The sequence below is a fragment of the Melanostigma gelatinosum genome, assembly GCF_949748355.1.
Source record: "Melanostigma gelatinosum genome assembly, chromosome: 14".
NCBI classification, from domain to species: Eukaryota; Metazoa; Chordata; class Actinopteri; order Perciformes; family Zoarcidae; genus Melanostigma; species Melanostigma gelatinosum.
Window position 1 is genome coordinate 19,977,363 of NC_136647.1, and position 14,448 is coordinate 19,991,810.

The 14,448-nt window shown below is 44.7% G+C and overlaps 1 protein-coding gene across 1 annotated transcript in view; it reads right to left on the reverse strand.

Annotated features, from left to right (window-relative positions):
- The window catches only part of cxadr (CXADR Ig-like cell adhesion molecule), a 36,661-nt gene that overhangs the window by 11,537 nt on the left and 10,676 nt on the right, over positions 1-14,448 (reverse strand). Inside the window, exon 2 of the mRNA XM_079283959.1 lies at positions 1,870-2,039. Within this exon, the coding sequence (XP_079140085.1) occupies positions 1,870-2,039 (170 nt within the window). The remainder of the gene's footprint in view (positions 1-1,869; positions 2,040-14,448) is intronic.

The following is a 14,448-nucleotide window of genomic DNA, read 5'->3' on the forward strand; positions in this document are numbered from 1 at the left end:
GTACTTTGTCAACATGCACAAATTCCTGTCGCAATGAGTTCAGTAAACAGAAGGCTCTGCTGCAGAGCTGAAGGACAAAGGAGACGGGTTGTGAGATATGGGATAAAGCTATGCATTTAAATGTTTGGGGTTTTTTCCTGAGTAAATTCCTCTCCCATTCACACCATTCGGATTTTGTTTTGGTAATTGTTTCCCCTCGTTGTTCTCACAGTGGTGGTGAGCACTCAGGGCACACCCTGTGTTCAGCTAATCTGTGGCCAGGCAATGAGAGCCAAAATGCTAATGACTCTTACTGTAGGCATGCCTGGCATCTCTCACACGAGCCCAACAAAGCAACGTGCATTAGCTATGCTTCACCACCTGGACCCTGATGACATGTGGGACGGGTCAGATGAAGGGGGGGCCATCGTCCCCCACCAGATAGGATAGATTACTTCTGATTGCATCAATGCAAAGACACCGGACTACATGGTTCATAAATATGAATAAACTTCTTAAAGAGAGGATTATTTGCACATTTAAGACACGCCACACAACTCTCCCTGCTCGCAAAAAACAGGTCATCGAGTTCCCGGTTATATGACTGAGGAGTGATCCCGTTGACTAGTTCTGTGAGTATTATCCGATAGTGGCTGTTCCTTCGAGCCTGGATTTTGCTCATCGCGAGCCGTTCGTGCAATAGTTGACCATGGTCTCATCTGGGAGCCCATGGCTATAAAGTTTAGCCTTCACTCTCATCTCCTTGTCTGATCTGGTAGCTTTGGTCCTCGCAGATCAGCCTAATCCCATTCAACACTGTCACAACTATTAAAGCAGCCCCTTGGGAATTAACATGCTGCTAATTATAAAAGAATTTGCCGCGAGCATGACTTCTTATTGGTAAAAGGCTGTACGAATGGCAGCGTGTGTGTGTATAGCGAGCAACATCTGATAGGTCAAGGAGAACAAACACGTTCAGAGAGAGATGTCCGACCTGTTTAAGTTCCGTCAAAGGTTTTGGCAACATTAACGGGTGTGCCGATAGTACTCAGCAAAATGGCACGTGATGCAGAAAATAAACTGTGCAACCAGAACAATTTGGGAACATTTTATATATTTCTACAGCTGCGTTGAGACATGAAGAGGAAGAGGCCCAACTGGGGATCCACCCACACTCAATTCTGTGCTGAGACAATGAATAATAAGAAGATTTACAATATTTCATCATAACAACCATTGCAAGACTGAGAATACCGATAGAATGTTAAACTCCACCTCCCTTCTCCACTACTCCAGTCAATGATTCAGAGTACAAACAAAGTAGGTCAAAAACAAATAGAAGAGGATAATTGGTGTCTCCATAATGACACATGACCAGGAGCACAGAAGTCTACCTGGATGAGAGGACTGGCTGGGTCAGTGGACAGAGAGCACAGCGGGTGGATGAAAGAGAAACCCCATGATGAGCCTGTGACCTATTTCTAACATCCGGGCCAAAAAAGCCTAAATCCACAGGATACAGGGGAATAAAAGGAGAGTGGAGGAGAGGGATGAGAAGGCTTTGTGACAGGTGGGGGAGTAGAGGGTCACACCACTGGAACGCTCAGTAGCAAGAATCTGTGGCTATGGCTGTGAAAGCCCTGAGGGCATGTGGAGATCCCGTAGGGCGGTGTAGTCCTTCCTTTCCATGGCCGAGGGCCACGCCGGAAAGGAAAGACACTGTCTGGAATATAAAGGGCTCCCACTATGCGTCTGTGAGAACACGGCACACAAAAAGAAAATGCTCGATAGAAGTACATCTGCCTTGTATACTGTAGTATATGTTTCATCGTAAGCCATCTTAGAAGTGAAACTGCATTTCCAGTGTTTGTGGGGAGCATCGACACGTACCACTTTGTCTTCTTTCTGGTTGTCGGAGGACAGCAAGCTCCATTCAATATCCAGCGGTCCAGAGTCTTCGGGGCCCAGACTGAACTGGCAGTCCAGCTTCACACTCTGACCGCTGGCCTTCTCTATGGGTCCCTGCGCCGAAGCTGTGATCTCCACACCGGAGGCCAGACCTGGACAGACACACGCACAAAGAGAGGAAGTTAATGCACTGCAATAATAATAACAACAACAACAACAACAACAACATTGAAAGCATTAAAGAATGATGGAAACCCAGAAGGGACAAGAAAGGCCTACAATTATTTATTAAGGACATTCATTCATATCGCATATTTGCCAGTAGATACCAGCTGTTTACAACTGTATGATTCAGAAAAAGATAAATCAATTAATGTGACCTGAACCCAGATAAGTCACAGACAATGTATGGATGTCATAACCAATTAAAATGATTTAGTTAATTTAAGTTTTAGCTAAAATCAACAGCTAATGCACAACAGTAGTGACAGAGCTTTCTACAGGTCTGTTGGTGCTGTGTGTAACATCTCAAAACATAAGGCCACCAGACACACAAACACTTTTTTTAACACTTTAAACGCAAGGACTTTTTTTGAGGAAATTGAATTAAATGCTTTTGAAGAACTGCAGATACCTTGAATTCAGACCGCGAGGCTCATTGATTGTGAAGCTGAGAGCGTCGCTGAATAGGGCTTTAATGGGTGGTGGGCAGACCTTTTATATATATATATATATATATATATATATATATATATATATATATATATATATATATATATATATATATATATATATATATATATATATATATATATATATATATATATATATATATATATATATATATATATATATATATATATATATATATATATACACACACACACACACACATACATCTCATACTCCTAGGATTTGAACCAGGCAGTAATCTCATTCAGGAGGGATGCTTGATAAAATGTAGATTACTTTACCAACATCAATGCAGCTCAGGACAATCTGAGGCGACAATTTGAACATTACTATTAAAAACACTTGGAATCAGTGACAGAATGATGCCCGCTATGACTTTTTTTTGAGAAGAGAAAATCAGCGACACAGTGAGTTACCCTCGGCGTAGTTTATCCATGCTACATATAGGCCAGAATGATCTTATTAAGCAGCAAATTCTGTCTCTTGTATCTAATTGAACTGAGTTCAGTGACTGAGTGCTTCCAGTGACTTGCTTAATAACAGAAACATTCTCAGCCAGAAGCCAAACGTTTTGATTTGGGGAATGTGTCACTCATGAAATAAATATGGCTCCATCTCATCTGAGAACTGTACATCACACAGCGGAAAAAAAGAGAGACACTGATAGATGAGAACACAGCGTAGCTGAAGGAAGGGTGATAATAATAAAAAAAAGAAACTGTGGCCCATCACAATACTGGAGCTGACTCTTAAGCATTTATTCTTAGAACGTATAAACATAACTTCCTGGTGACATCAACTGGGTTAAGATTCTCCATTCAATAAGAGTTAAGCTGCAGCACGGAACACAGTCCATAGAGAATGGAGTTGTCACATGCTGCCTCGACGCATTAAAATCCTTCTGACAGCCTGCCACCCTCCAGTCAGCGAGTGGGGGGAGAACAGCTTTATAGAAAGAAACACCCCACAATATGTTGCTGCTAAAAGGCGTGTGTAAAATATACTTATCACGTACCACAAATTACACCAACATGTGGAACTGAAATGTTCTGCTGATAATTAAACAATTTCCACTCCATAAAAATAGTTTCCCCCCCCAGAAAAATCATATTTTCCTGAGCTACATCTGCATCTTATTTTTCAGCTTTTACTCCAACTGACAGATGGAGCTGACTCGGCGATAATTGGTGAAACAGGAGACAAACCTTGCAACAGTACACACTTTGTTAGACTCTTTTCACTTCCTGGTCAGGAAGAGATTACCTTGATTACAAGGTTTCCGTAAAGGACGCAACAAAAAGGAGAGTACATGCAGCTACACAACAAAAAACAAAGAGATCTAAAGGTGCATTAAACTGCGTACGAGTCTTCCAACCTACAGGACCACTCAATCTAACCTACAAACAGTTTGAGCAAGGTAAATGTACCAGGACATCAAGTATGCGACTTAAATGATGAAAGTGAAAGTAGTCCTTTTGATTGTGATTCTGAGACAAAGAGGAGTTTGCCAGCTAATTGTGTGAGGGCCGTTTCTATATCTTGGCCCTCGGTGTTAGACGGGCGTGCATCTCATGTCCATCAGCTCCGTTTCAGCCTCAAACCTCACTCCCCTCTGGGCTGCGCAGAGACAACTGAATGAAAAATACACCGCAGAGAGTGTGACAATCTCCGTCACACCCACCATTGTTGAAGCCCCGCAGCCTGTGAGCACTTGATATGGTTGCGAAGCACAAGCATAGTTTTATTCCCCAGCCGTCGGCGCTGGCCGCTGCAGCCCACAGATTGTGACAGACGCCCTTGATGGGAGCGATCCGTCGCCTTCAGCAGAAGAGAAATGGGGTGCGATAGAGAGAGGACTGAGATACGTGTCTATCACTGTCAAAAACCGGGACACGGCTCGGCATCTGCGTGCCAGAAAGCTGTCAATTCATCAAGCGCTTTGAAGGAGACGGGGCATTCTTCACAAGTTGCTTGGAAAAGGGGAGAAAATTGCATTCTGTGAGAAAAAGTATTCAGCTAGAGCAGTTTATCAGGGAGGCTGGTTTCTCTGACGGGCAATTGGGGACACTGCCTGGCGTAGCTGTTAAATCAATGGCGGCCCGCTGAGGCCGTAGACAGCATTTGTTTGAATTACAGTTCAGCCGGAGGCCTCTTCCTTTCAGCACCGCACAAATGGGGGAAAAAAACCCGTGCCATTTCAGGATATCATCCCTTCCACTGGCAAACAGATTTGTTCGCTCATAAACCTGCCCGGGTGGTGGCTCAGGTGACAGCGGTGCCAAGGCAAAGGAACATAAACACCGCAAGTGTAATCTAAGCTTAATTCCACATTCAATCAACAGACAGAAATCCCGTTTAATCCATCCACTGCACGCATTAAGTCTTGGAGAGGAACTGTGCTAAATGCAAATGAGATAATTAGGTGAAAGCTGCAGTCGTAGCAAAGCAGGCAAGGCTCTGAAAATAAAAAGCTATTCTTACTCCGAGTGATTGGGCCCTCCATAAACACACATTTACTGTTAGTTTGGATTGTTTCTCCAGAGAGATTTGTGCTGTTGTCCTTGCTTGTTCTCACTGGTTTCAAGTGGGTGGGCTTCTTTATTCTAATAAACTTAACTTTGATTGTTGCTTATTTGGTCATATGCTGTATAGTCAATGTTAGAGAAATGTGCTACAAGGTAGTAGAGTCAAAACATAAAAACCATCAACAAAGCATTCTAGTAATATAACAAACATATCCCAGCCCTTAAATTATCGCATCATCCGTAGCAATAAAGCGCTTTTCACATTTTTACACTTCACCAGATGGCATCAAATCACTAAATGGAGATACAAGCTCAGTAAAAACAAACAATCATTTGAATAAAAAGTCAATAAAATGGGTCGGGTAGGAATAACGGAAAGGAGTCCTAATAAAGATCAGGTGACCAGGTAAAGCAGTGGCTGCCGTCTAAAATGTCCCATTAGAAATAAACACCCAAGAAATAACGGAGAAAGTGTAAACTGACATGGATTGATCCACACAAGCGATTTCTAAATCCATCCAAGTTAAATAAAAACTATTTATTCTTAGAAGAGTTGATAACATCAAAACTCAGCTCATCTGCATCATGAGGACTGTGTGTTTTGATCAGATCTGATTGACAGTGGTACGGTAACATGAGCAAACAGCCCCACAACTGTCATCAGACTTTATTAAAAAGGTTGCCAAAACCTGGTGAATGGAAGTACATGACATCACCATTTTTCCAGCCGAGTCCCGCCCACTTTAAATCTGTGGGAAGAACACACAGAGAAAAAACACAAAGGCCAAATCCCAACGTCCCTCCAAAACCCTCAAACCCTGAACCCTCAAGGACTTACTGACGTCACCTGGTGAGTGGGTGAGTGTGAGAGACTGAGGGCTTGAGATGGTGTAAATAGGAATGGGACAGCACTTTGCTGCAACATATCACGTTACCATGAAAACAACAATAAATATGATGTGTAATTGTGTGTATTTATTGTATACTTTGTACTCCCTGATTTGAACGTCTTCAGACTCTTTCCTCACAAGATGAGAGGTAACTTGATATAATCTATTTACTCATTTTTGTCAAAACAGCTTCAATGACAAAATCAAATATTTGATGAATAAATTAATAAATATGTCATGTTTATTTTTTGTTCCATCTTTAACCCTTAATGTTTCTGAGTAAATTTATTATGACAGGCTGAACACACGAGATCCGTCCTCTTTGTTTACCTTTGTCTTTACGTCTCCATGCGTCCACTGGTTACCCCGTGTTTAACGTCACATTGCAATGATTTGTGGGTAATTCCCTTATGCTAAGTCAACATACCATGCTGACTTACGGAAAGGGTTCTTAAAGGGCTCAAAATGTCTGCTAGAGAGCCCTCAGACACATGACGATTTGACAGTGGGACATCCCTAAACCCTCACAGACTTCGCGGGAGCGCGCCTCAAAGTCCGTGAGTCCGTAAATCCGTAAGGGGGACATTGGGATTTGGCCAAACCCAAACTTTTCAGACTTTGGCAGAAAACTGTATTCATGTAGGACCCCATTACACATCGTGAAAAGATGATTGAGAAATCGGTTTTCAGGGGCTTTATAATCACAAATGATCATGAATAATTAAAAACAGAAAAGCCCTTCTCATAACTAACCTGGATAAGGCCCTTTAAGATGACTGAATGATAGCTGATAACTGGCTGTAGAAACCACCCCCTGCTAATAGCTTCTCGTAGAGAACACTACAAATAACTCTGTATCCTGTAAAAAGGCAGCTCAAAGTGTTAATCAGTAACTATCAGCTATCAACACACACTGTATACACTGTGTGTGAACTCTGGAGCAAGTACTCCGAGTACAAACGATCTTACGGAGCTCAAAGTCTCGGCCACGGTGAGCGAGCGCTCCATATATTCACTGGCTTATAGAGGGCGACCGTCAGTCCTTATTTAGAGTAATGGCACCACAGCTAAAGTAAACTGGTCTTCTTCCTCCAAGCTAAGGTAACGGGCTGATAAGAGAAACCATCAGCGAGGAAAACTATGACAAATAGACTGCACACACACACACACACACACACACACACACACACACACACACACACACACACACACACACACACACACACACACACACACACACACACACACACACACACACACACACACACACACACACACACACACACACACACACACACACACACACACACACAGGTGTCTGCTGCTGTAGTAAGAATGTGTCCTACTGTGTGTGTGGTGGGGGAGGGCACGCTGGCTAATTAAAAAGTCTTGATAACTATTCCTCGCTGCCTGTGTCTCTTTCCCTCCAGTCTCCACCACAGTGTCTGACACAGCACATCCCAGCGTGGTTACTGGGAGACCAGGAATGGACAAGAGGAATTTAGGGTGTCAGCGCGCTCCACCCAATACCCCCCACTGCCATTCAATCACCCCCCACCCCCTCACCCGCCCTGCCTTTCTACCTCCTCTCCAACACACCCATGATTGTGGAGTGCCGGTCCCCTCGGCCTCCAATTCTCTCTGGTCCTGCTGATTGTAACCCCCCCCCCCCTCCCCTCCCCCTTTGTCGACATACAATGGGGAGCGAATCCTGTCTCCTGGCAACCAATCCCTCGGAGAAGGTTGCCGTGGCGCTTAAGAGACGTCATGAGAGAGAGAGAGAGAAAGAGAGAGCGAGAGAGAGAGGTAGATTCACAGAGAGGGAGAAAGAGGTTAAGTAGGAACAGACACAAGGGAGAGTTATGAAAAGTGAAGTTAACGTTACTTCTCCATTAAAAAGCATTTGCGGAAGTGAACAAAGCGAAGCTCGTACGTCTTTATGAACATCCACCTGGTTTCATGACAGAGAAACAGTGTAAACACAGCCATGGTTTCGCTAGACATTTTGCTGACGAGATGAAAATCAAACCACATTTAATCAACTTTTAAATGTGGGGAAGTGCTGCTTTTTCTTTTTTCTTTCATTGTGAACTGAACAATACCTTTGAGTTTTTCTGATGAGTGGAAAGACAAATAGAGCAATGTGGAGACCTCACTTCGGGCACTGAAAACTTGTGATGGGCTTTTTATGATGGCTATTTTCAAAACCAAAGAATAGCATCTAAAATGAACTGGGAAGGGGGGTGGGCGTGTAGAAACAGCTGTTTGTGGCACAGATAACAGCTGTTTGCGTCTCCCCTCTCTCTCACACATTGACTGTTCCTTCGTGTCCCATCAGTCTGTGGATCGCGACAATGTCCACAAAGGAACGAGGACCGAAGGTTCTATTTATTTACAAGCAGCAGGATAAGAAACTGCGTCTTTCTATCGATCACCAGTTTGTGTCAGTTCTACAGACAACCCGCCAGGTCTTCGAGGCAGACATTAAGTGTAAAGAGCAGCTTCAGCAGACCGTACCAAACCCTGAAACCAGGAACAGTTTAACCAGCTAGCCTCCGCTGGCCCGTGTGCTACCCGGTTGACCCTCAGAGCCTTGGCAGCGTCCACAGAGGATCGTAAGCCCCTTTCTCCACCCTCTGACCTTAAAGGGCATCCTTGGGAGTAAAGCCTGAAAAGCCAAGTCTTACCGTGGGGAGATAAAGGCGGTCGGCTATTTCAGGCTCACAGCGCAACAACCCAAAAGCGTGGCTCTGTGAAAGAGGTGAGCGACGTCACGCTGGCCTTTACTCCTGTTTACCTTCTTTACGGTTTGCTTCATGCAGTTACACTTGCAGCCTCAGTGGCAGTGAAAGCATTGGTTTAGTATCTCAGTCACATTTTTGGTGTTTCAGTCAAATAGCTACGAACAAAGAAATGTATGTATGCGTGTGTGTGTGTGTGTGGCAGGGAGCGATGGATCTAAGAATTAAGTTGTGCGAGTCTGAATTTACATCTTTTTCTCATAAACATCCCTGCGAGGGGAAATATTTTCAGTTTAGTGCAATCTTTCCAGTGCAAAATTTCCAACCAGTTGAAAAGAAAACGTCTCACTCATAAGAACAAACACATTATCGTGGATGGGCAGTGATGGTGGGAAGAACATTAGCGATTCATTAAAGCAGGATTGCAGCCTGGGAGGGCTCTGGATTGTGGAATGAGCAAATTAAAACAGCGCCGACGCTCTCCCCATCATGAAACAGCCGAGCCAATCCCCTGTGACCACGGCGAAGGACATCAATTATTTCAGGCACAGCAGAGGATAACTTCATAACTTGGTTGCTGCCCAAAAAAAAATAAAAAAGCAGCTCTGAATGCTCGCCCCAGTGGCCCCACTGGAACTATTCAATTTGATGCAACGTAGGTGGCGTGAGAGCGAGCCGGGCCGTGGTTTATTTCGTGTTGCAGAGGGCTCGGACTGTTGAACCATACCGGTTGTGCTGTAACGCAGCCTGAAAGCTCCGCTCGCCACACAGAGCTGCCGTCAATTCCCGGTGCAGATGACCTAAAGGCTGTTTTGACATAATTGAACATTAAACGATGAGGGGGTGACGAATGACAGGCACTTTTACTCGACTGCCTGAGCATTTGACAGCTTTTAGACGGGCCTATGGGGGATGTGGTTAACACCACTGCTGTGAATGTCCAGAGCAACCGATCATTACAAAGGGGCAGTTTCTCTTCATCAAAGTGCATGTACATTGAAATTAGACTCCTAATCCCATCATCACGTTGGTAAAAACTGATGTCTCAATTGAGGGACTACAGGAGGGAAGGAGGGAGAAAAGAAAGACAAATTCACATGTTCCTTAATGGTCGCAGAATCAAAAAAGGCAGTCTTCATCACAGGGACTCAACTCGTGGCCCTGGGATTTGTGCTCCATATCTATAAAAAGCATTAGCATTTCACAAGGTGTAGAACAGTGCAGTGAAGCAGAAGCTGCTCGCTTAACCTCTCTGCCACCGCGAGTTCTTCTAAAGCTCGACACAAACTACTAAAAGCAGCCCTGGCCCACCACACATCCCTTCCCCCATCCATGTGAGAGGAGGCGAGTTTATCTATAGAACCCTGAAGAGTCAGATAAGACCCCCCCCCCCAGTGTCTCCGAGACCTGTGGACACACACACACACACACACACACACACACACACACACACACACACACACACACACACACACACACACACACACACACACACACACACACACACACACACACACACACACACACACACACACACACACACACACACACACACACACACACACGGCCTGTGTCTCTCAGGATTTGTTAAAGCCGAGGGACACTGAGATGGTGACAATCCTGGGGGCTGGCTGTGTCATAAAGCAGATAGGCAAGATGCCAGGCCAAGGAGCAGCACACAGATAGCCCGCTGATAACGCCCGCACTGGAAACGACAACAAATGGAGATGAAAACAGAAAAGAGGCAAAGGGACGTGAAGGTGCTGTTTGTGAGGCGTTTCAGAGAAACAATGGCATGCCTCGTTTAGAAAAAATACCTGTCAGTAGACGTAATTGACACAGTGGAGGAGCAGAACATTAACAGCTGGAGTGTTTTCTTCAGTGAGAGTTGCCAGAGGAGTAATTACAAAATCATGTTCTCCTCACTTTTGCAAGGGAAAAAAAAACCAAGAAACAATGCCTTGCGAGCAATTAGGGAACACGTGAAAGTGGTTTGCATGACTTCAGAAATGGTGCAAAACTAAAAAATATGCCCCCCCCCACACACGCACAGTGGCCATTCATCCTCATTACAGGAGGAGGAGGGGTGGATCAGGCAGAGGTCTTAAATCAATCGTCAGCGAGTGTTTGCTAGAGAAAGCGTGTGCCAAAGCAAAAACAGAGGGCTAAGACAGCCTGTGTTTGGCAGGTATTTGTTGGCTCACCCGAAACATCATCATCCCCCCCGCTACATTCCATCTCAACATTGCATCCAAATACCATTACACCGTAACCTGACTTTCCACATACACTTGCCAGAGTATTCTGCTGGACACAAACAGGTCAGAGGCACACTGCAGTCACGTGTGGCTTCAGGTGATGCAACACATTTCTGACCACTTCCTAGGTGGTTTGGTATTCAGTACAGTAGGGCTGACGATTAGGTCAATACTGAAATCACGACTGTTTAATGCCATCACTCTTTGACTTTGGACGAGGGGTGCACTGGATTTATAACAAGACTAAACCAGAGCGTCATTGCAAAACAGAATGCGGCGCAATAATTGCTTCATGTTGATTATTTAGTTTTCATAATCGTTGGAAGCCAAAATAACGTAACTGAAATCAAAATTCAATAAAAAGACACTTTCTAAATTATTATTTCATCGAGTTATATCAAACGGGATGCATGTTAAGTTCCGGAAAAAGACAGGACGACATATATTAGAACAGTGGGGTGACCTCCAGAAGGTTTTAAATTCCAACAACTTTCAAAAATGTGTTTCTATGTTTTCGATGTAAGACAATATAAATACGGAGTGGGGTACGGCTGCTGAAAGTAATCCTGTTCATCAAAGGCATGCGTTCCTGTTCCAAGCTTCCAGCCGTTGACAATAAATCAAGACAAATTAAACCTGCGAGCAGCGATGAACGGGCCCTCGCCATGCGTGTTGAGCATCCCAACACACTAAAACATCAGCTTCCTGTTTCATGGCGAACGATGGGTCGCCACGGCAACAGCGTTCAACGAAAACACACAATATTCTCGGCCTTTTTTCATCAGTGTCTTACGGCTAGCCTTACCAAATTTGAGACTCATCAGGTCACCTGGCTAGGAGGAATAACTAAAAGTAAAAATTTAGCCAGTAGGCTGCGCTATGAGTTAGTGAATTTTTTTCAATTGAAGTCTGTTCACGCTTGAACGAGCATCATGCATAACAAGTTTTGTGCGGATTGGATAATGTACCTTGGAGTTATAACAACTTATTTTTTCATAAAAATTTGGTAAAATGGCCGCCACGCCACGTCACAGTTCTTCGATGAAAGCGCGAGATTTTGATAACTTGTAATCACAAAGGTCTTAAGAGCATCCTGACCAAAGGAGAAGTTGATCGCATAAATTCTCTAGGAGGAGTTCGTTAAATACGAAGGCTGAAAAATGCAAAAAGTGACAAAAAGCACAACTTCGCGGGTTTGCTGTAGCGCCCCCTAGTGGTTGAATGCCAAACAATTCTCAGGGTATGTTAGAGCATGCGTTGTGCACATATGCTGCAAATTGTGGAATGTTAGGACAACCGGTTGAGAAGTTATGTGTATTGAGATTCAGCCACGCCCTAAGAAGTTTATTGGTCCATATCTTGTAAACGCTGAGAGCTATCAAAAAGCTTTTAATACATTTTGATGAGGTAGATCTAATAATGATCCACAGCAAATTTGGTGCGGAGCTTAGGGGTCTGAGAGGCTTCTTTTTTTTTTTTTTAGATCTAGCGGATTCGGACATGTGGGTCAAATTTCAAGTCAATCGGACATACTGGCCGAGGGGCGTCGCCGGGCCGATTTGTAGGGGGTGCTAGAGAGGCACTTTTTTACACAGAGAGTTGCAACCTTTTTCAGATGAAAATTTTCACCAGGCCTGACAAGTCCCTAAAATTTGGTGAGTTTTGGAGTACAGCAAGTCCCCCCCAAGCAGTCCCAAAGTGCAAAAATAAATATCACAAAAAATAAGAATACCCCTTACAATTTCAATAGGGCCTTCGCGGCCCGACGTTGTCGGTAGCTCGGGCCCTAACGAAAGCCAAATGTCTCAGTGGGATGTAGTCCTGGGGCGTCTCTCTCCTGACACAGGAGTTTCTCCTCACTGAGGGGGGGGGGGGGGGGGGGGGGCAACCATAACGCAGCCTGTCCAACCCCCTCCACATCCCCCAAAACAAATAAAGTGTCTGATACAGACCAGGCCCCTGTCGGCGCCCCGGCCCCCAGCCTTTGTCCGGGCCCCCACGAGGCACAATGCCAACTGTGATCAGGAGGCAGCATCGCCGATCACACACTGGGACACCAAGTGCAGCAGAGAGCAGCTCCTCCATTCGGACTGATGATGGACTCTCACAGAGTTCCTCCAACTGTGGCGCAGGACGTGAAGGAGAGTGGATACAGATAGAGAACACACAAAACTCAGCGCATTTACAGTGTACAGAAGCAAACAACGGTTTCTCACGGCTGTGCTTAATTATGTCAGAGCGGTGACAACACAAGAAGTCAGCTTAAAGCAATGGAGCGTACTAGAAGCACAGGGCGAAATTAGGGATTAGCAGTTCTGTCTGGAGCTTCTAACAAGCCTGGTTTTCAACATCATTAGTGGAAAACTCAGAAATTCCTCAGGAGGCGAAACAATTTCACGTTTCTGGAATTTCCAGAGCTTCAAAGCAATTCCATGTGCTCAGTCTGAGGTGGGCTGGATGTTTCACTGGCCCATGTTCGCTGAAAGGCCGTGAGAATGAGCAGGGCAGGTTTAGTCAGATTTGCCTTTCTCAGCAATAAGAAACGACTTCCTCACAACATCTGAAACAAATCACTGACACTCAACACTTAGGCCTCTTGGTTCAGTCAACTGCGGACAAAAAAAAGCCTTTAGGTGGTAAATCTAGTCCCATATACACAAGTAAACACCTACAGAGAGGTGAAGACTCGTATGGCTCACTGCCTAACCACTAAAAGGATTAAGGTGTGAGGCCAGACTGCTGACAGAGGCAAGTATAAAAAGTATCAAGAATTCAAAACACAAATGCCTCCCAATGAATTCCTGGGTTCCTCCCTTGTTCCTTCAGATAGAGCGCACCACGATTTGAAATAACTCGTAACGGATTCACCAACAATCAGCCTTAGTTTGCTGGCTAAAGATGAGTCAGTTACCTCTGTTACAGCGGATTTTCTCATGTTGCAGATTAGGATGTCACCCTACCTATGGTAGCTTTACACAGTAACCTATTTTCCATGTGCTGCAGACGCATGTGTGGCTGTCAGCTAGATTAGCTGGGAGGCAGTCAATGAGTCTGGCTTGCTCACGCTGTTTCCTTGAGGCTTTGGTCTAAAATTAGGCCCCCTGCCTGAAGGACATTGCATGATGGTGGTCTTCCAGACATCGGTAGAGGAAAATACACAGTCCTTTATATGTTTCAGGTCCAGGGTGTTCCGTCAAAAGCTAAAAAAGGACCAACACAGCCTATGTCAGTGAAAAAGTATCCTGGTGCTGCTGAAAGCCAGAGGACAAAAAATGCTGTATTGACAGAGTACTTTGTAATAACTGCTAAAACGTCAATGCCTTTTCAAATGCATTTGTAACATCCCTCCTCTCTAAACCCTCTCATCCTGTCCAAAGCACTCCCGCCCGGGCAGAATGAGGTCTTTGTGAAAGTGTAACACAGACAGTCCCTTCCTGTCCTCTGCGTGGGGGAG